The sequence below is a fragment of the Falco punctatus genome, assembly GCF_963210335.1.
Source record: "Falco punctatus genome assembly, chromosome: 4".
Classification (NCBI taxonomy): domain Eukaryota; kingdom Metazoa; phylum Chordata; class Aves; order Falconiformes; family Falconidae; genus Falco; species Falco punctatus.
Genome location: NC_137583.1, coordinates 36,695,909 through 36,718,704, shown reverse-complemented (window position 1 = coordinate 36,718,704; position 22,796 = coordinate 36,695,909). Strand labels below are relative to the sequence as shown.

Genomic DNA, 22,796 nt, shown 5'->3' with positions numbered 1-22,796 from the left:
AGTGGTGCCCAGTGACAAGACCGGAGGCAACTGCCATGAAATGGAACAAAGAAGCCTTCCTCTGAACATGAGTAAAAATGTCTTTACTATGTGGATGATGAGCACTGGCACAGGTTGCTGAGAGATGTGGTGGAGTCTCCATCCTTGGGAGATAATCAGAAGCCACCTGGACGTGGTCCTGGACAACATACTCTAGGTGTCCCTGTTTGAGCAGGGACGTTGGACCCAATGGACCCCAGCGGGTTCTTTCCATCCTCAACTGTTCTGTGATTCTGTGAGCAGTGCCCAACTACCTCATCTCCCCCTGGCAGCAAGCCTTCAGGAGACATCTTACACTATTATTGGATATGCTTTTTCATGGCTTTTCTGTTACAAGATTAAGCTTAAATCATTTCCGACACTATTTGCTGTCAGATTTTCTGTCAGATTAGTCTATTCACTTATATCATCAGCTTAGAAGGCCGGAGCAAAGGCAAGGAGATGTGCAAAACAGGAAAGGGAATTGGAAATGGATGCTGGAGAGGATCAAGCAAAAGCAGAAAGCTGGTCTTTTCTTCTCCTCTGTTTGGCTCATGGATTTTCTCTCCTCACAGATGATTCAAACCTATGTGGAACACATTGAGCGATCCAAGATGCAGCAAGTTGGGGGAAATAATCAAACTGAGAGCAGTCTACCTGGGAGAAGGTAGGGCCATAACCTCTCCATGTAACATGCCATCTGGGAATTTACAAATTGAGGGCATCTATTTGAGAGAGAGAGAGAGAAACCAGAAGCAGAATCTTTTCCCTGTGGGCATGGATTGTAGTTGAAGGTTTTTTGTAATGGGCTGTGGGTGAGTGTGGGTGCTTTTTCTAAGGTTTGACGATGAGCAGCTTTATGTGTTCTGTTACAAAGCTTAGGCTTTGTCACGCTGCTATTGATGTAGGGCTTCTGGAAAAAACATGTTTGTATTCTGAAGTAGCATGTAAAAGGTTTATCTATAAAATGGATGGAGATGTCAAATAAAGTGTGTGTGTGCGTCTCTGTATGCGTGATAGCCAGCAAAAGTGTAGCAATTAAATGTGTTTGCCATTATAGGATTTGTTCCCCCCCCAGCCCCGTTCCTTCAAGGGAAGCTTTCCATAAGTCAGTCACCCAATAGACCTACTTACACCCAAGAAATTGATTTTCTTCCCTGCCTGCCCCTGGAACCAAATGCTTTCTCTCTGATGGTGCTGTGTACCAGTAACATTGCCCACGGGGTGGGAGGTAGAAGTGGTGTTCCATAATTACTGGATAGAGTCTCCAAGTAACAGATCACATAACACATAATCTACTCAGATTAAGCATAATCTATTCAGTCACTCGGGCATAAAAAAGATGTTTTCTGTGGCAATTTTTATGCATGACAGATCACTACTTGTGTTAATCATCACATGCTAATGAGATGATTAACACTGTAGTGACACTGTCTAACCCAGAAAGTTTTAAACTAAAACAGTGTTTTCCAGGGGAACAATATTGATAAAGTAAAATGATGGAATGCTGGAGGAGATTAAATCTTTTTGTTGTCCTTGCCTGTCTTTTTTTAACTTCTAAATTTCTTCTGGCCTTGAGGAATGTTAAAAGGTTTTGCACACATGGTGACCATGAGCCATAGGAGCTGTTGGTCTGAAAAATAGACAGAGACAGTACCAGCTGCACAGGAATACTTGCAAAAGAGTGCCTGCTAGGTGTGTCCTCCCTTGTCTCTTAAAAAATACGTCTGACTGATCTCAGTTAATATCTATGAACTTCAGCTGGTTAACATCACTGAACTTCACTCAAAACCGGAATCTTCGGGAAGCATTAGGCTAAGAAAAGGAGTGAGGATGGCATGTCAGACTATATACAGGAAGGGCAGCATGGGCAAAGACATAGAGATGAAAATACTGGGAAAACAGATAAATGGAAAGCCATGAAGGTTTGTGAAGTATCATTCGGTAGGGATGATGAAATGCAAAAAAGCACTGAGAAAAATTTTAAGATGAAGAAAGAGCAAAATAACTTGAAATAAAGAATAAAGAAATATGTTAAGCGTAAAGGAGAAATAAGTGAGGATATTTTAGTAGCTTGTACTTATGTCTGTAACAGTTAAATACCAGAATGTCAGTTGGGTTTGGGGTAATGTAATAGAAAGGAAATTTGAGGTCTTGGCATAGGACATGTAAATAGCCTTTGTCTGCTATGGCTCCCTGTTGGATTGGATTGCTCTGGAAAGGACAGAATTCCAGTTGCCAAAGTTTTGACAGTGTATTGTAAGAAAGAAAAAGGGAGAGAAAAAAAGACCTAACCCCACTTTGGCAATGAAAGAGGCTTGAAGGATGGAAAGGGAGTAGTAAGAAACATGAATCTTCAGAAACCTTGGTAACTAGCCTGGGACTTCTGCCAGTTCCCTGCAGCCGTAGGGTCATACAATATCTCTGAGCTGGAAGAGGCCTGCAAGGATCATTGGGTCTGACTCTCAAACCCACACAGCGCAACCCAAAGGTTAAACCATATGTCTAAGAGCATTGTCCAAACACTTCTTGAACATTGACAGGCTTGGAGGTGTGACCACTTCCCTGGGAAGCCTGTTCCAGTGCTTGACCACCCTCTCTGTGAAGAATTTTTTCCAATATTGTCTATTTGCTATTTCATTACCTCCCATAATAATTAAAGATATTTCTGTAGCCTTGGCTACAAGAATAACTTGCAGCTGGAAGATACTGGTATCTCAAAGAAAGATCCCTTATTTATTCTGAATCAGTTGGTAAAGTTTTCATACTCTCATTTGTAAGGCTACTAGAGCCTTACGTAAGGGAAGGAAAGACATAGTTACATGTGAACCAAGGGGGATTGTTTACTGTTCCTCTTCTGACAGTCAGATAGTAATTTCAGTAAAGAATGTCTTGCAGTATTTCTTCTAGAGAGATTTAACAAAAGGCTATTGTAGTTGTTGAGTGGGCTGTACAGTGAGTTATCGCTGTGCAGTTTTCTGCAAAACAGTAAATTAGTATCACAACAGGGAATCATTTAGGAGAATAAAAATAATTACAGAATACAGCGTTTGGGGTCTGGCTAAAATTAGATTGTCTGAAATATAAAAATCTGTTGGGGGAAAAATTATCAAAAGGTAGATGGCAGCTTTCCTAGATGACAGAGAGAGGCATGAGGGGTGTAGATAGCAAGACAGACATGGTGTAGAAAGAACCAGTAGTTTGTAGGTGTTCTGTTCGTAAAATCTCCCTTGTCAGACTCTTCTTCTTCCTCTTGTCCTCATGGTCTGGATGCCCACAGTGAGCTCCCAGAACGTGGGACCCTAGTGTTACAGCTGAAGTGGCATAAGCGTATTAGGCTTGTTTCCCTTCCCACTTACCCTTCTGTAAATAACAATATATCTCTGGAGGTACTTACACAGTAAAACATAAAAGTACCATAGGTGAAAGTATGCTTAGGGCCTCTGTTTTTTAAAGGGTAGTTCATATATGCACTTGCCAAATTCGAGCTGGACTGCATGGTAAAAATTTATTTTAATGACATTTTCCTTCCCTAACTCTGAAATAAGTGAATATTAATTGTAGCATTGTGTTATCATTCCGTGAAAGACATGCACAGTGAAAAGTGTTACCAGTTATAGCTGCAAGATGGCCATTCTCTGGAAGGAAGGGCAGAATTTTCATCAAGAATCGCCTTTTCGTATTAGAGAAACTAGTTTTTTACCTTTTTAAATGTGGCATATTGCTAGTCTCCCTGGAGAGAAAAAAAAGAGTTATACCTTTTATCTATGAAAGCCCCTGATGGGGCTGTGATCTGAGTTTGTAGGAACTGCCAGTAAGAAATGGAACTTTTTCCTTCATTTCAAGCTTTGCACTATTTGCGTGTGTGCGTGTGTGTGTGTGTAGCTCTGTGTTTGTATCTGCTTGTGCACAGGCAGTTGGGACAGATGTGTGTTTTTGTGTCATTGCACAGCTGGGTGGGGGTGAGCACCAGTATTTGTGTATCTTGGTGCACTGGTGTGCACTGGGGGGGACACGGACATAATTTCTCATGGCCTGTCACACAAATTGGAGTGCATTTATTTATTTTCATCTGTGGATGTGCTTGGGTGTGTTAGACTGCATAGGGATGCATACGTACATAAGGCCGTAAGTACATGGAGTGAGTTTGCCTGTCTCTTGGGAGAAGTTTGTGCAAGAACTGTTGGGGGATGTGTGTGTATCAACCACCATCCAAGAGAGGTAATCGGTACGGTGCACTCTTCCACGTGGTGTGGATTTCAGTGCATGTGTAACCTGTGTCTGTTGTAGGGCTGCATGTTTGCATGATCTTTGCTCTCTAATGGTTGTTTTTTTGTCTCGCTTTTTGTGCAATTGCTGCTCTGTTTTGGCTGTTATGTTTGTCACTCCAGTCATCGCCAGTCATGGAGGAAAAGGTAAATCCTGTGGCGGCATCTTGACTTTGTTAATCCTAGTTTTGGAGGTTGCTGTTGAGTAGCAACAGTGTGGTGCTGGGAATGTACTGTACTGGCACGTTTGCCCTCTTTGTCTACTGGCTCCTGTGTTGGACTTGCTGATTAGGGTGAGGCAGAGGGAGCTGCCGAGCTGCTGGGGTAACATCAGGAAGAAGTTTGTGCACTCAAACGCAGAAGACGCAAAAGTTCAGTCCCAAAACAGGATCAGTCCTCTCTGATTGGACATTTACACTTCATGTCCCTGTATCAAAAATGTTCAAAAATCATCTTTTTTCCTTTATTTTACTACAGAGTACGTGGCACGTGTATTTTCTGAGCGGGGCAGAAAATGCATGTCATTGTTAGTAGTTCCCTGAAGGCACTTCTGATTTTGGGCTGGGCAGTGAGTTCTACGCCTGGGGCCTCCAGAGAGAGCAGTTGTCTTTAAATGCCAGCAAATGAATTGTAGTTTTAGGATTTTAGAATTGTAGAGCATCCTGATTGCAGGTTTTAGCTACTGCAAAACTTTATTGAGGAGTTTGCTGTTTACTTTGTAACAGAAGGTGGAACTAACCAAGTCTTAAGACTCACCCTGGACTGGAAATAATTGGGTGTATGAAGGTTACTCCAGCACTGAAAATTTAGAGCAGCCCTGAGGATACTCTAAATGTCTTTGAAGACTCATAGTCAGCCCCAGAACTGCAAAGCAGAAGTTAGCTCTTCTGTGGTGTTTGCTATTTCCCCTTCCCTGGGAGGTTTAGAAGAGGCTGGAAGGTGTTTCCAAAGAAACTTGGCAAGGAAATTTCCTAACAATCTGTGTTAAAATCCTTTCCTGAAGATCCTATGGCTTCTGCTGCTACAGAGACTTTGTACCTCTGTCCTCTGTTTAGCAGGGACTGTGAAGTTCATACATTCCCTGTACGTTCAGTGGGGTGCTGTATCTCCTTGCATGTTAAATGTACACGTTTGTATATGAATATAGAAATAAGCTCTGCATTCCCAAAAGAAATCTGATACAGATTACCTAAAGAGGAATAATTTAGTAAGTCTCTCAGGTTATGTTTGGGGTGGCTCGTATTTCTCGGTGCTGCCATTGAGTTATGTCAGGCCATCCCAGCATAGTCACAAAAGTGTTCATATTATAGCTTGTTCCTATAGACTGCACCATTGTTCTGCAAGGCATTTTTTGCAGTTATAGAAAGTTTTCTCCAGCTTTGTACAGCTGTGAAGTATGACTCCCGTAAGACTATTATTCTAACCTAAGAAGAGCAAAGATACGAAACTAATGGTTAAAGCAGCTCAAAAAATGGCCTAATATTTTTTTTCTCCCCGAAGAGAGTGTTTCTTCTGAAGTAGACTCTTTGGGACCCTTGAGTTATGTCTTTAACTGTAAAACTAGGAATTTTCTGTCTTTGTGGCATAAAGTTCTAACTTCTAGTTTTGAATCTCTTCATAATCTATTGTACATAACTGACTATATGTTTTGCAGTGCTTTGATCAGTACAGTGCCGGGGTGAAGATTTCATATTAAAGAAAACATTTCCCTAGTACGTTATCTATAGAAACTTAAACCAGAGCTGTTAGAAACTTTCAGGATCTTGGAATGATAGCAGTAGGATAAAGAGAGGTAAATGTGGGAAGACAGACAGGGGTAAATGTACTTTGGCATCATACCCTGTTAGGAGCAGGTGTAAATGGCAGTGTAGAAGTTGTAAATCGGTGTTTAGGGTAACAGCAGTGAAATGTTTTCTATACGCCTTCAGCAATTGTTAATATTGAAAAGTAAGAAGTACCAAGGTGCCTTTGGAGTGGAAAGGCTACAAGGAAATTGATAATCCCTATCATCATGTATGAATCTGGGTTTGAATCTATTGAAAGGTGATTGCAGTCTGCTCTGTAAAGAAAAATAAGGTTAATCAGGTTGTGTCAATGATCTGTGCTCCCCTAAAATCCTGTTATGTGCTGTCTTGGTAAGAGGGCTTGTCTATGAAGCTTCCATGAGTGAGTCTTGAGGATCTTCAGGAGTGGGTTTGAATGCAGATTCTTAGGAAAAGCGCATCCTAAATCTCCTTGCTGGGCCACACTGGAAACACTTTTCTGCCTCTTGTGCCTGTCCAAGATAGGCCACAGCAGGTGATTATTGCTCAGCACGAGCAGCGCTGGCGCAGTGGTGTGGCACAGGCTGGGTGTGTTGGCTGGGCAGTGCTGGGCATGGGAGGGTTTTGGTTTTCTCCACAAACATCGTCTCCTCTGCTCAGCACTCCGTCTCCTTCCTTCCTAAATGAGCTGGCTTGTGCCCCACCTCCTGTGCTGGTGTGTTTGCACATGTCCCAAGGTAAACTTAGGTCCTGCTGCAGGCTTTTCACCCACACTCACAGGTGAGGGGGTTGTGATGGTTGCCAAGCCTGGTCAGACCAGTGCTGATGGTCATTAAAGAAAGGCACATGAAGATCTACTGTTACTAATACTGGTGTACGGAAGGGTGGATTTCATTACTCCCTGCAGCAGTAAGCGGAAGCTCCGTGCCGGCATTGGTGAAGTACCATCATCAAACCCTTCTGGGGGAGCATGTTACACAGAGGAACAGCTTAGTTCACCTCTGCAGGGCAGCTGGAGCCCAGCTAGTGCAGGCTGCTGGGGATGTCCCCTAAATTGGATGTGTACTCTGTCCCTGAAGGGCTGCTCCTCTGGCATGAAACCAGTTGTCTGTTTCAGCATGCGGCTGCAGCCTTTTCCACCTCCACTGCTTGCTCTAGATTTTCTCCTGCTGGAACTTGGTCTCAAAACCTGTGCCAGCTTTTATATTCAGAATCAAACCCGCAGCTAGCTAGTCACCTGCAATCGCCAGAAAGAAGAGCATGAAGAAAACTTAATTACAGACATCTGACAGTATGAATGATGCGTTCACTTACACCTTTCTTTAATTTCTGAATTTTGAGTGCACTGTAAGGTGGACACAGAGAGGGAATCGGAGAGTACAAGTATTCTTTTTCTTGCTTGATATTGGAAGTGATCTAAAACCCTCTGATTTCTGTCTGCTGTTGGAACTAACCAGGTTTGGTGTGAAATGTACAGAAGTGCCATGTAAATGACTCTTACTTAAAATCCTCTTTCCTGACCTAGTGATGACATCTCTAAAATACGTGGGAGCTTTTTTTTATTACTGTAAGAGTTGTTTGCTGTGGCTCATTTTCCCACAGTACCTTTGTTTCTCAGAAGATACACTGACTTAAATTGGCCAGTGGTTCCCTGCCTGTTTGCATTCCCCCAAATGTTTCATACTGATGGAGCAGTCGGTCGTGCCTGTTGTGGTCACTTGACCCTCTCCCTCTTAAAGAGTCTCCCTGGGAAGAGATACAGCTCTAGCAGTAGATGCCACGGGTCTGGGTAGACAGCAGCATGGCAGTGTGGGAGTTGGGAGGTCATACAGCTGCTATGTGAGGGGAAGGAGTGCAATTCAATTTCCAGTGACTAATATTTCGTGTAAGCTAGCGTGCTGTTTCTTTTCTGTAAGAACCTTGTAAATGGCTAACAGATTGGTTTCCTCTCTCTGTTTCTCTGTTTAGCAGGAAGGAACGTCCTAACTCTCTGAATGTCTTCCCCCTCGCGGATGGCATGGTACGTGGGCAGATAGGGTCCAAGATCGTCCCAACACTGGACCACTGGCACCTGAGTGACCTCGGCCAGCTGCAGTCCAACTCCAGCTACAAGGTTTTATAGACCATCACGGAGCAAGGGTTTCCCACTCTCCCACTGTCAATAGCATCTCACATTTTCATTAAGATGGAGACCAGTCTGTGTCCATAACCCTTTGCAGCCTTTCCCTGCTGTGCGTCTACTCCCTTGGTAGCTGTGCTGTAGGTGGGAGGATATTTGTCTGCAGATCTGGCATATAGTGCGGGAGGGACTTGATGCAGCTTCTCATGCTTCTTATCTCAGTGATAATTTCCTTTACTTGGCTGGCCCCAAGTTGAGAGGAATGTGTGGGGTGGCAGTTAGGGATTTAGGGAAGATAAGCCTTTTAAAAAAACTTTTTTTATAGCTTGTTTGGGAGAGGAAATGGTGGGACCTGTCTCCCTCTCTCCCCCTTGGTAAGAGAGCAAGCATTGGGTTGCACTTGCTCTCCAGTGGGTGTCTTTTCTGACTGATTGCTGTTCTGGCCTCCCTGTCTTCAGTAAAAAGGGCTCCTAATCCTCTCTGGATGTCCAAGTCTTGCACTGTGCTTAAAGGTCTTCACTTCCTCGTATATCTAGTCATTGCTCTAGACTTGCATTGTCTACTTCAATACACTTGTCGCCTTCAATGTGCTGCCTTCTGCACGGGGGCTTGCCAAAAACCTGACAGCATTGCAACTGCACTGAAGCAGCTGCATGGTTCTGCCTGCTGCTTGTGGTGCTCTGCTCTGCCATTCGGAGACTGGTCTGAGCCCAGAGACCCAGGTGTTGCACTCTTAGCTGACAGTTCGCTGCAATTGCTTACAGTTTAGAGTACACATGGTGGCCCATGTTTCTGATGAGCTGTACCTGTAGACTGCTCAAAATCTTCGTGCTCAGAATGCCAGCAAATTCCTCTTTTTGAATGATGTTCCACAAATGCCTGATGAAAGGCCTGAGAGCCAGTGGCGCATCTGCCCAGCACGTACATGCCTTACAGTACATCCACCAATATCTCACAGAGCTTCTGGTCTGCTTTAAAAATGTCTCATAAAATTCACTTTCTCTCTGCCTGGAATTTGTAGAACAACGGGTACTTCGTATGTCCCATCTGGGGACTGGTCTCCTTTTGAGAAGACATAAATCACTAATCCTGTAAAATACATAGAGGTAGCAAAGGCAAAGCAGAGGAAGAAAAGCCAAAGAAAAACCCAATTTGTTGTTGTACCAGTTCTGCGTGTCTCCAGATTACACTAATGGTACTTCGGCCTGAGGGACTCTTCAGGAGTGGCCTCCCTGATGCCATTTGTATTTAGCCAAATTAAAAATTTATGCAGAAAACAAAGTAGCAACTTTCCTTTTTTAACACTACCTTTTTTAAGTAGCCAGGTCTAGCAGAGCACAAACCTTAGCGCTTCATCAGCTCTCAGCTGTCATGGAAGTTAGAAATCCAAAAGCAAGATTTTTGGATAGGATGAAGACTGTTCTTGGAACCCAACCCTTGCCTGTAGTGTTAGAGGCACAGAAGTTTGGAGAGCATAGCAACTTGCAGAATGCCACTGGGGTCCTACAGTCACTTCTGGAGAGCTTTGCTTGGAATTAGGGAATAGCAATGCCACAGTGCAATAACTTAACTAAGGATGGTGGAAATGAAGATAGAGCATGAATGTGTTTCTTCAGACTAGTGTTATGGCAGCACAACACTGCTGCAAAGATGCAGGTGACACCCAGAATGCAGAGAGACCAACCTGCTTCTCGTTCCAGAACCAGTTTGTTCCTTGGGATCTCCAGGCAGTGCTGCACGCTATGGTGTGAACATGCTCTCTAGCGATCAGGCATGTGTGGCAGGGGTTAGTTTTTAGAGAAGAGCTAGGTTGTTGAGATTAGATCCACCTTCCATAGGCTTGCTAAGCAGTAATTCTGTAAGCGGTACCATTGCAGATTGAGTGGATCTCACTGATAACCCAGCACCTGAATTGCAGGAGAGTGCAACAGGAACCCAGATAAACTGGAAGCTTTGATGTCCAAGTTCAGGTAATGGAAGGTTACTGACTGGATCTCTTAGTGATTTGGTGGTGATGGTGTCAGGTGAAAAAAACAACATTTCAGTTTACAAGAAAGCTCTGTGCAGAAGTAGTAGTGTGCTACTGCGATGTATCTGACAGGTAGTGCTGGGATTTGTGTTGGTGCTCACTGGGGAAACTCAGAAGTGGGATGCTGGGTTTAAGGAGACTGGCCGGCAGGGTGGAGTTAGAGAGCTTGGGCTGTGGAAAACTTGGATGGGGTAGCGTGTTACAGAGGATTTCCTAAGAGTATGGAGCAAGCCTATGAATAAAGGATGTGACTGACTGACTGACTGGATTTGCAGTTTGGAGTGGAGATTTTTCTCCTGCAAACTTCCTGCACGCACTCTGACTGGAATGCTATTGCTTAAGTATTTTGCAGGACTGAAATCTCTGCAGTACTGCTCATGCACTCCCTGCCTCTTCTTCAGCAGCTCTGCTGTCACACTGACATCACCTGCGCACGTGTGACTTGCCTTCCCACGAGTATATCCTGACGCTTCTGACTTGTTTTCCTTTTTCATGGGGTCATACTATAGTTACTTTTTAAGTGTCCTTGTATACTTATTATTACTATTTTCCGTTTTAGTTGCTGTCATTATCTTTATTTTTACATTCAGTTGTACTTTTATTTTATACAATGTTTTAGAGATGAAAGTCCTTAACATTTTTGTTCTTATGTACTATGCTTTCAGTGTTATAACCATACAATTGTGGCTTCTCATGGTGACATATGACTGCTATGAATGTTGGGCCTTTGCAATGCATTTTGGAGGTCACTACTACACATTTGATGTTTAGGAGGTTGACAGGTATGGCTGTAGGTAAGTGGTGGTTGCGGAGAGTATTCCTTGGGTGAGCTATGGGTTATGGCGAATGCCTCCTACGCTGTAGAGGAGAGCTGTACACTTAGTGAAACATTTAGCATTAACGGAGCACTCTGCAGGATAGAAGGAAGATACCAGCAAAGATTAATAGAGCTTCTGGACGGTGAAGAGGAGCACCTTGGTAGTATTTACATTTGGGAGGGATTTCTCCGATGCAGGCTGCTAGGTTGGTGTTTTCTAGATAAATATAAAACTCAGATGTATAACCAAAGAGTAAGTGGAGAACCAAGGTAATTACTCACTGGTGTGTTCTGGATGAGGGGCAGATCTCTGATACAGACATTGCCCTGTAGACCCTGGTGATACGAGGTTTCTGAATGACATCTAGTTCCTAAGAATAAGGAATGACATGTGGACCCACCTGGATGTCTCTTGTACAGTGCCAAGATGCTCATGGACTTTGGTTATGCTTATAGACTTACACTGGGTGCAAGAACATCTCTGAATCCTTTAATCCACCGTAAGTTTTGTTTGAGGAAAGAGGTTTTATGGGTGCACTTTACACTTGATACTCTTTGTCCCTTTGTACATTAGAAAGCACAGCAGGCAAACTGCGATTGAAGTAGTACAAGGCTTCCTGGGTCATATTTGTTCTTAAAAACCTGGTTTGATTTTTTTTTTCTGTACATATTAGGAAAGTAACTCCTGAAACAAGAATATGAAGTAGAGGTGGGAAGTGTGCTTTTCACATGTAGCAGCCTAAGTGAAAAGGCCCAACTTAGTCTTGATGCTAAAATCAGCAAATTTGCAGGGAGATGATCTGAATGGCCATATGAGAACGTGGGTACCATTTGGACTGACGGTGCAGAAACTATATGCAAAATGTGGATCATATGTAATGGTAACACAGTTTGAAAAAATAGTAATTTCCAATATAAATGCACAGATGCAATGTAAAAACCCTTGACTTCCACAGTGCGATATACAGCAGAGTATTTTAAGATAAGCATACAGAGGCCAGTCTAATTAAAGGAAGATCTTAATAAAATTCCAGATTTTTATTTTTAAAAAAAATGGCTGCAAAGGGTTAAGTCACCATATTTTTCAGTCTTCTCTCTCATCCTTTTTTTTTGTGTGCTTGTGTTGTGGAGTTATTCTTAGAACAAGAGAACAAGACTTCCAGATTAGTGCTGTGAAACAGCATCACAGCTCCAAGGCTGAGGGGCTCAGAGCAGCCTCTGAGCAGAATTGGATCCTTCTAGTGTTTGCACAGGAGAGGAGAGGCAAATAGTAAAGATTAAACCTGGGTCTAGATGTGCAGATGCTGAATGTCACTGCACCCAATTGCAACTCATTATCACATATAACTATCAACGTTAATTTTGTCATCTCCCTGCAGGCAGTAATTAGAGGGAGCTGCCATGAAGAATGGGGAGATCTCATTTGGGTCTGGGAGTGATCACCGCATTGGTCAAGACGTTAATTGGCCGACTGTGAAACATTGCTGCTTTAATTGACAAACAAGGGTCACAGTATAAAATCCTGACAGAGCCTTGAAAGCCTCATGTTTTTCAAGAGGTGATATTACAAGAAATGGGGCTGTAATGTCTGTAAAACTGAGAGCCATTTGTGTGCATTTCACACTGGGAATCCATCTCCTATGTTAATCTGTCAGCTTATGATTTTTGAATTCTTGGGTCTTGTCATCCTGTTATTTGGAAGTGGGGAGACCACGCCTGTTTCTACTGTGTTGTCAACCCGGACACGTGCCTGGCTAGCTTCTGCATATGGTGGTATGGGGGTGTAGGTCTCCTGCGCTGGCAAAGTGAGACCATCCCAGCTTGGTATCCGCTTTGCTTCTGCAGTTTAGTGTCAAAACCACTTTGCTGTTCTCTCGTCCGGGTTGTGTTAATGGCTTGTAGGAATGACACCATCCAAGACCTCTAAGAGGCCACTTCAGATCCTCCCAAGCAATATCCATGTTGCTTTCTAGGCTTGGGAAACGCTGGCCTGGCTTCCTGCAAGTGCCAAAGCCCTTCAGCTTCCACCGTAGTCAGTGTGAGCTGCAGGTGCTTTTTGCTTATGATAAGGCCACCTTTCCTGGGGTGCCTGATGACGGGCTCACATACTGATGTGACTTGTGAAGAACAGTGTTTACTAGTGAAAGAGGAAGGATATTGGTCCTTTCACAGGTGGGATTTGCTTGCTGAGTTCAGCACGAGAACTCACTGCTTCATTGTGGTTGCGGTGCCTAGTGTCACCAGCAAGTGCTGGACACGTAGCAGGTACAGCGAGCAGGACTCATTCTCCATAATGCTTTAAGGCAGCCATACACCAACAAATGGGAAATTAATTGAAATGTATAGCTGTGCTTTTCCCTTTTTGTTCTTCCCTCACCCTGGAATTGCTGTAGTGCCCCCAAGATGAAATGTCTGAATCTGGGCAGTCCTCAGCAGCTGCCACACCGAGCACGACTGGAACCAAGTCCAACACTCCCACGTCATCTGTGCCCTCTGCTGCCGTCACACCCTTGAATGAGAGTATCCAGCCCATCAGTGAATACAATGGCACGACCAAGAGCAATAAGAGAGCACGAGAAAAGCGGAACAGCCGGAACATGGAAGTCCAGGTCACGCAGGAGATGAGGAATGTTAGCATAGGTATGGAAACTGGAGCTTGGGTACCTGGTCATTAAAATAATGGACTTGCCAGTGCTTGTGTTCCCCTTACAGAAAGAGGCTGGGAGACTGAGGGGTAATCAGCTTGATAAGTATCGGATTTGAGGAAGCCTTACTTAGAAAGATACGTGAACGAGACGGCTAATTGGATGTTAGCAGTTTTCTGGTTAGCAAATAAAAAAAAAACAGGAATATGAATAGTTTCACCAGTATGAAGGGTGGGAGAAGGCTATTGAGTTCAGTCCCTTGCAGTGGCATTCATCGACATCATAGAATATCTTTCATGAATGTTCAGGTCCCATCTTAGTCTAACTGAACTTTTGGAAAGCTGTTTCTAGACCTCATCAATATATGATAGTTAAAAGCTCCCATTTAGTTTTCTCTCTGGATTTATTTGTAAGTGTTTTATATCCAGTTGTGGATATGCCAGATTTGTCAGGTTAAGTAATAGTTTTCCCTTCTGTGTGTTTATCCCATGCCCTGATGTGTTTAGAAAGAGCAATTTTATCCAGCTGTTTTTCTCAGCTAAATAAGGTGTTTTCTTTTAGTCCATTTCTCATATAAGAAACCTCCCAAGTCTTTGGAAGTTAGATTTTTTTTTTTCTTTCCACTTCCCACAGTCCTTTAGTAGTTTGAATTCATTAATTCTTTTCAGGCAAGCCATCACCTAAGCCTTTAGCACCAGGCTGTGTAAATAAAGAAAATGATGTAATAACATGATAAAAGCCCCTTTCTGTGCTTTTTAATATAGCAGTGCCAGTGCAGTGTCTGAGTGACTTCCAGCCTGTGTTGTGTTTAGACTTGCAGCAGCCTTCAGAAATGAGAAGTGGTCTGTTGACAAAAGGACTGTAAAACTAGAAGATCATAAGGAAAATCCATGCAGGAGCACAGGGATGAACTTAGTCTCCGAGGTTAGCACCTGAACCAGATTATGATTTTTTTTTTCCCTAAGTAATGTAGAGGGAATCCCGCTGCTAACATTCATAAGTGGGTTCCTAACAAATTAAGACTATAATACAACGTGTTACATCTTCTATGGCAGCATTTGAATGAGAGTTGTCGGGACTGAGTCCCATTCTCTATTTATGTTAGCAGCTGAGGGGGTCCTGGGGTCACGGATGTCAGTCTGCCAGAAGCAGTGTAGTTCTCCATAAAATGTGCTGCTTCTGCATAGTCAAACGTTAAAACTCTGATCTGTTTGATGATCCTGGCCAAGGCAAGTTAGCATTGGTATCAGAAATTGAGCACAGATGTCAGCAGTTTGAATGCCCTATAAAGACTTTTCCTTATTTTTACAGTTGCTGCTTTACAAGCTTGTTTATCATCTGTAGCTTTCTTGGGTCAAAGTCTGCCCTCTTCTATCTGTGTGCAACTAGGAAGTCGTGCATGTGAAAGCTTCTTTTTTCTTGGTTGGAAGTACAGTATTGTAGAATCTGCTCGAGGCAGATAGATCTTTCCTGTGTGCTTTGCACATCGAACCTTTCAGCTGTTTGTTGCATGTAATGCAAAATAAGGTCTCCATGCTGAGGAGCAACACGGATACTTGAATTTTACTTAGGTATTTTATGCATCTATAATTAAAGGATCTGTCAGTGATGTGCATGCCTTAGAGCTGAACTACCAAAAAAAAAGGTACTTGAAGGTATTTGCAGAAAAGCTTCCCAACTTGAAAGAATGAAGAAAAGGAAGCCTCTGCTTCTGTGAGCTTGAGAACCACTGGTGTATGGAAGCCTACTTTGGCAACAGATACACATTACGCTTTGTCTTCAAACTTGGCATTTGTTGCCAGCTGGTGCACAATGCCAGCCTAAAAGAATAAAATCAACACTCAAATTGTCATGAGCTTTGTATGTTTGGCTACTGAGGCTGTTTGGAAAGGTCAAAAATTTCGCATCTAACATCGTTGAGGGATTAATGTAGTTTACAAATGAGGTCTTTAATCCTTCAAGAATTTCTTGTGTGAACAGACATTGTGTTCATATTCCTTGTTGATAGAATAGGTGCAAGTCTGAGCTTTTGAACAGCTGGCTTCAGGCTGTGGATTATACAGAAACCAGAGCAGATTTCATGTATCAGTTTTTAGGTGAAATTTCACTGTAGGGGTTATCTAAACTAATGTAGACTTGAGAATTTGTACTGAAAACTTATTTCTGTTAAAACTGAATAGTGCTAATTCGTAACTACAGCAGTCTCTGTGGAGCTATACAGAAACCCACTGTGTTGTCTTAGATCTCAGCTAAAGCTGCATGGTGATTGAAGAGTTTGTGCTGACAGATAAAAAGTTTATGTGGAGTTTATTTTGATGAATGACGTGTTGTTTCTGGTTATCACATTTTAATGAGGATTCAGGCCAATGACTTTGGTGACACTCTGGTGTGGGAGAGGGGAGGGGATGCTTACAGTCTCCCTGCTCTGGAGTTGTGAGGACACCTTCCCAGCAGCGGTGCATTTGTGACTCTTGATGATCAGCCACTTTCTGTTCCTATTTTAAGACTTTGAACATGATACCATGAAGTTTTGAAACCTCGATATTCAAAAGCCACAAAAATCCCTTCAAGGAACACAATCCTCTGAAAATCCTGATCCTGTAGATCACATGTATTGTCTTACCTAGGAATGGGCAGCAGTGATGAGTGGTCCGATGTTCAGGACATCATAGACTCTACTCCAGAGCTGGACATGTGTCAAGACCCCCGCCTGGAACGCACTGGTAACAGGTACTGATTGTGCCTTTCCACTGTGTGCTCTTTCGCTTGGTTTTATGAGTGAGGAGTGGGTGCTGTGGCTCGCACTGAGTTCAAGATGCAGCTGTTTGAGAAAGTCCATAGGTTCTGCATAGTGTGAGCATGAGGGGTCCTGACCTTCTTTTTAGCTCCCCAGAGAAGGCTGGCAATCTGCAGCAGTGGCTGGCCAGCTGGCCCAGGGCTGGGCTTGTCTGCCTTGCTCGATCAGGGAGGATAGAGATGGAGCAACAAAAGGTTTAAGACAGGCAAAGAGGACATGGGCTTAAGCTATCGGGAAGAGAGAAAAGATGCATTTGTCTAATAGATCAGTTCTGGATTCAGGTTTAAAACCTCAGGCTTTTTCCAGTTTTACTTTTTTCAAGTATTTGAAGAGCAGGAGCAGGGCTGCTCCGTGAGGGCAGACAAGCAGGAGTAACCCCAGCAATCCCAGTCTTGCAGGTTCCAAGCAGAGAGGGCACAGCACTGATAATGAGCTCTACCAGCAGCCCCACACAAGGCGAGGGGATGAGTTAGGTCCTGGTGCTACCCAGGAGCAGCAGGATAGAGGGCTGAAGACAGGTACACCTATAGTGTAGCTCAGAGAAGGACTGAAGGTGCAGGCCAGAGGTTAAGGGAGCCCTTGGACCAGTGGGTGGGTGCAGGTCCCAGGTGAGGTGGTTGGTCAGGGCAGTTTTGACCCATCGATGCACTCAGGACCTCAACAGAGTTCTCTAAATTGGCAGACTTTTACTGAACTATTCTGCTGCTCTGGTTCCTATCCATCACCTGTTTTGTTCTAAATAAGAGGATCCCTAAAGGCTATTGATTTTGGCACCATGTTGCTGTGAGGCATGTATTAGTCTGGAAGTATTAGTACCTGGATTCATTTTTACTAAGCTTGGGTGGCTAATTTTACAGGGTTCGGTGACTTTTACCCTCTTCCAGTGGGTAATTTGGCACTATACCAGCAAAAATAACCCCCTAGCTCTTACAGGTATGCAGAAGATAGTACCCTGACAAAGTTAAGGCAAGATTTTCTCACAGTCCAAATCTGTAGTGGGTTTGCCCCATTGAGCACCCTCATCGAGGTTATAAGCAGCCATAACAGATGTATTTCTCAGCTGTGAAACCACGTACAGTTAAGCTCCCCTCGGAGTATGTAGGATGCATGGACAATTTTTAGGGTCAGGTAGAGGAGGAATCTAGATAGCCGAAACAGCTCTGTGTGGGGAATACAAAAGTGACTTGTGAGGTCAGATCAAAAATTGGTCAAACCCAAGGAAAAGAAGAGGATGGAGAGGGCTGCTGCATTGGGAGCTCTTCAGGCAACGATCTCGGATCCAGGTCGTGAGACCGGAAGCTACAGGAGATGCAAGCTAACTCGAGCTGCTGAACAGGATGGTTGCTGCTTTAAAAGCAGAATGCTTTTGAGTTACGTACAGCTTCTGAAAGCTGCATGCTGAAGAGGCAGGTTCAAGCTGAATTAGGTCTTTAGGTCAGATGCCAAGTCACTTGTCCCTTGTGCTGTCCGTTACACTGTGTGAGCTGATTAGTTCTGGTGCAGTCCCGGCACGTATTTGTAATCCTCAGTGCTGTCAGATGTCTGGGTACTGTAATTTTTCTGTAACTGAAACACACCCACCATTTTTTTCCCTTTTCTCTACAATATCAGAGACGGCTACCGCACCCCGTTTGTAACCTCTAGGGTTTATAACTGAGACTTGATTTATCTGAGAACAAAGCCACACAACTTGAGTTAATCTCCAGTGGTACTGACCTTCCTGTTAGATTGCTGGGAAAATTGCACAGCTCTTCATGCTGGCTGATTCCCCTCATACAAGGCAGGACACTTAGAAAGTGTTTATACCCACATTTAAGACCATTTTCTAGAGTAGGCAACGACAATCCCAGAGGTTAGCGGTGAACAGATGGTATGTGCTCTCAGGGTTTTGATCGCAGTGGTCTGGGATGCTCGGTATTTTGGAGAGAAACGTTCTAGCTTAAATGATGTTGCCAAGTAACAAGAGTCTTTTTTTTTTCTTCCAACAACAGCCCAACACAGGGGATTGTGAACAAAGCATTTGGCATCAACACAGACTCTCTGTATCATGAACTTTCCACAGCAGGTTCTGAGGTTATCGGAGATGTTGATGAAGGAGCAGATCTGCTAGGTAAAAACTTATTTAGAACCATTCTGTGTTCTTTGGTACAATGACAATGATATTAAGCTTCTAGGAGCACTTAAATTGTGTCTCTCTCTTCTCCTGCCCTCTCCCCGAAACTTGGATATTTAGAAATTGAGACATTACGTGACTGAAATATATAGCTGCAGTACAGTGATGGGTAACTTGTGTTTGGGTTGTCTTTATGTGCGTGTTATTTTTCTATAGGATTCTCCCACATGGTTTGAAGACAAAATTCAGCTTCCTATCCTACCCTGGCTCCCCTGTAATTTTACTTGGAATAGAGTTCACTTGAAATTTGCAAGAAAGTAACTCCTTTTGTTTGTTAAGTTTTCGAAGTTTAAATGACATGGAAATATTATGGTCTGTATTCCAGTTTTTACCCTTTTATAGTCAGGCTAAGAGATGTAGTAACTAACTACTCAGGCTGATTTAGAAGGAGCTTGTAATACCTAAAGTCTGGTTATATTACATATTTCTGACTAGGACTTTGAAGCAGTCAGAGATGTAGCTTTGCCTCAGGTGGTGGTCTGAGCCCTTCCTTGCCATTCTTTTTAGTGTGACTGGAATGTAAGAACAAGATCCAGACTGTCGTCAGAATGCTTGCAATACCTTTTTGATACGGATAGTTTGGGGGTTTTTTTGGAAGCATGGTGCTAGCCCAGCAATGTGCAAGAGAGCTCTCATGCATGGATTGATGACCATTGCCAGAAGTGTTAAAACATTTATTGTTTCACCTCCAACTTGAGATTGCTGGAAGAAAAAAGTCTACAGAAGATTCAGGATGAATGCACAGGCTTTCTCTGCCTGCAGTTGGACCCAATGTGCAGTACTTAAAAAATTAAGAATTTAGAAGGGGAAGCAAGATTTCCAGGTTTGAGAATCACCTGGATGTTAACAGTCATTGCAGAAGGGCTGGGAATGCCTGCTTAAAGTGAAGATGACAGTAGGAACTGGCATGTGATGGTTAAAGCTTCGTCTATGTGCTGTGAAATGAATTTTGGTCAGCCAGCCCCCGTATGTTATTGGGAGCTCTCTTCCTAGCAGAGTCAAAGCATTAAAAACACTGACAGTCTTGCCATTAGCCATTTCATCTTGGTCCTCAGGTACTTCCTTATCCAGGAGAGCGTATGGTATATGGCTGTCTTCCACGAATCCCTGTGCCAACTGCTGCTTTCCTTCTCTCCCCAAAATGGCTGGGGCATCAGGGATTGTCAGCTTCTAAGAGTTAGTATTCAGAAAAGTGATTTGCTTGGTGTATGAACTGCTTTGGACAACCTGTTTCCCACTTCTGGAAGCCTGCCTTCTGGAGACCTTTGGATTATTACCCTGTAGCCTTGACCCAGTGATCCGTGAGAAATGCAGACTGTTGTTTTCAAAAGGCTAAAGATTTTAGTTGCCCAAACCTTGCAAGGCTGATCACCACAGCTTCAGTTAAATCAGAGGTGCTTCACCTCCTCCAGTATGTAAGGCTGCCCAAAGACCAGGGATTGATTTTGGGCTGTGAATCATCTGTTGTTTGGCAGTTATGATTTGTAATAACCACGTCCAGAGGCTCTGCTGAACAGCGCCCATGTAAGTGTGGCTTATGAAGAGTATGTTTCTGTGCTGGGATAATTTTCTGGTTTGAGCAGAGCAGCAAAACTCTTGCAGGCGATGGCACAGTGGGCTAGCAGAACACGAGGGCTTCTCCTGGTTCCTTTTCAAACCTGGGAGATAGGCTGGGATGAAATCAGATAGTTCTGTGAATTTTCTGTGAGAGACGTTAATCTAATCAGTCCTTTTGTTGAGTCCTGGCTACTCACTCTGTCCATATAAAAGTGTTATTTAAAATGAACGCACATGTTGGCAGGATTGTACGAAGGGAGGAGGGCAGAGAGATCTTAGAGGTCACATCTCTAACCAAGAAATGAGATTTGTACTTCCCTCCCCGCCCCACCCCCCCCAGCCTCGGCTTTGCATTATAGAAAGCACTAAGAAAGTCTGGTAAAGGTGGAAGCAAAAGACTAGGTCTTAGTACTGACAAATAGGTCAACATGATTCAAAATTTTCAAAATTTTGCCTTTTTTGTTAGATAAATTGTTCTGTCTTCCTGCTGTACCTTTTGAGTCTGAAGAGCCACAGAGGAAATTGTGCTTTATGGGTGTGATGTAAGAAACAAGAGCCACAAGCTGAAAGAGTGCTCTATCTGGGTTGTATTTGGAGCTCGCTTCTCACTGTAAATCAAAAGAATTAATTAGGTGAAGTTTTACCTAAGTGAAATTTGAATACTTCTAGTCTCTTTCAAAACTTGGCAATCAATCTTCAAAGAGCATTCTCTCTTTTTGGTCTGTTTCTTAAAAAAAGAGAAATCTCATTAAAGAGGACTTTAAAATAGAAGGATCTTACAGAAATTACCCTTGAACAGTAGCTGGCAGGCAAGTCTGTTTCTTGAATGGAAAATCTTACTCATTCCTTCTGGATATCTGCAAAGTGGCCAACATCTCTTGGTACAAAATTGGCACTCTTCACTGCTATTTTTCAATACCAAATAATAAATATGTGGGTTGTGTCCTGCCCCGCCCCCCCCCATCCCACCTCTAATACTGTTTTACATACATGTTTCTATAGGAGAAAAATGTGGAAGTTAAACAGTTATTTACTAGTGGTAATTGTAGACCAAATTCCCTTTCTCTCAATACAGCTTTAGGAGCACTAGTTGGCTGTTCTCCTGCATTTTCACTTGTTAATTGCAGGTTCTGCCCCCCCAGTCCTGGGTTGGCTCCCCCATCTCCTATCTCCCCCTTCCTGTTCTTTCCTATCCCAAGAGTTTCTGGATGCAAAGGAGCGCTAGCAGTTTGGTTGTGCACTATTGGCAGGTCCTTCCTTTCAGTTTTAGGGTGCCCACTGTGTTTGCTGTGGAGTTTAAAACCTCCCTTCAAATAACAGGGGTTCTGTGATGAAGACAGAAATTCAGTCATATTAGCGGTAAGTTTATGTGTAGTTTTTTGTACAGAAGTTGAAATGGGATTATCAGAGTCCCAGAACTGCAATGAAAAAAAAAAGGGGGGGGGTTTATATGCAACTAAATGATTTTTGCAAGCTGTATTATCACCGAAGAGCACATGTTATCAGAAGATCTAGTTGCTAAAATCACATGGGAGGGGGTATGAGAAGGTAGTAGTAACTAGCTGTTTTGCATTTAGTGGTACACAACTAAATAAAAAGAAAATAAAGGTTTATCTAGTCCAGGAAGATGTGATTGCCTGAGATTCACATCTGGAAAACTGGGGGTAGCTGAGGCATGTGGTTGCGGTTGTACCGCAGGTTACCTTCCCCTGATTTTTTTTAATGTCCTCTATGTAGAGTCATGCCATCTACAGTCATGGCAGGTCCTGTCCTTACTATTTCATGCCTTTTGACATTGAAATGGCTGAATCATTGTTAATTTTTTTTTTGAACAAAATTTTTATTTTGTTGGTTTCAGTCACTGATTGATCCTTTTTTCACTTCCTTTTTTCCCCTTGTCTCTCTGTGCTTCGCTGGACATGGCCCATAGGGGAGTTCTCAGGTGTGTATCTCCTCTGCTCAGTTCATTTTCTTGTTTTTGTTTTTTTGTTTTTTTTTTCCTTGTTAAGGTGAAATGATGTGGTATACACGTGTGATACTCCCCTGCTCTTGTCCAAACACGGTTGGCTTTGCAGACTTCTCCCACCTTCGCCTTGCTTGGTTGCCTTGCACTGGTGGGGCCCTGGGCAGCAGGACGTCCCCGTGCTGTGCTCACAAGCCTGCTGCGTTTCAGTAAGCTTTTCTTGTGTGGCTTTCCACAGGTTTGCTCCACTGTGTTACACTGGCCTGTCACCCAAAGTCTTGGGGCTTCAGAGTGCTTTTTTTTCCTGTCAGGATGGGTGCTGTGCTTGAAGCAGGGCTTGGGTGGGCACGGTACTGAGTGAGATTCCCACTGTCCTCCCCGCGAACCACGCTGCGGGGATCCTTCCGTGCGCATGATGGCCGCTGTGGTTCATTGATGCACGTTGACCGTCTTCTGGAATAGCTGCAGTGATGTTAAAGACACTTTTCTTGATGACTTAGAGTGGCAAAACCTGTCTTTCATGGAAGCTTTGCCTTTGTGGTAGGAGTTTGATACCTCTGTCTTCTGTTTTGAAGGAGACTTGCTGCCTTAGGGCTGTGCTCTGTGGTCAGAAGGTTTCCATAAAATGCACATGGGCCCTGATGCAA

General features: G+C 43.4%; 1 protein-coding gene across 25 annotated transcripts in view; it reads left to right on the top strand.

Annotated features, from left to right (window-relative positions):
• The window catches only part of MAPK8IP3 (mitogen-activated protein kinase 8 interacting protein 3), a 70,735-nt gene that overhangs the window by 19,902 nt on the left and 28,037 nt on the right, over positions 1-22,796 (top strand). For 11 of the 25 annotated variants that reach the window (XM_080383410.1, XM_080383422.1, XM_080383407.1 and 8 more), the window contains exons 4-10: positions 594-685; positions 4,410-4,433; positions 8,018-8,162; positions 13,408-13,654; positions 16,287-16,389; positions 18,448-18,566; positions 22,117-22,128. In XM_080383410.1, the coding sequence (XP_080239536.1) occupies positions 594-685; positions 4,410-4,433; positions 8,018-8,162; positions 13,408-13,654; positions 16,287-16,389; positions 18,448-18,566; positions 22,117-22,128 (742 nt within the window). The other 14 variants (XM_080383421.1, XM_080383403.1, XM_080383419.1 and 11 more) reach the window with 9 other exon arrangements.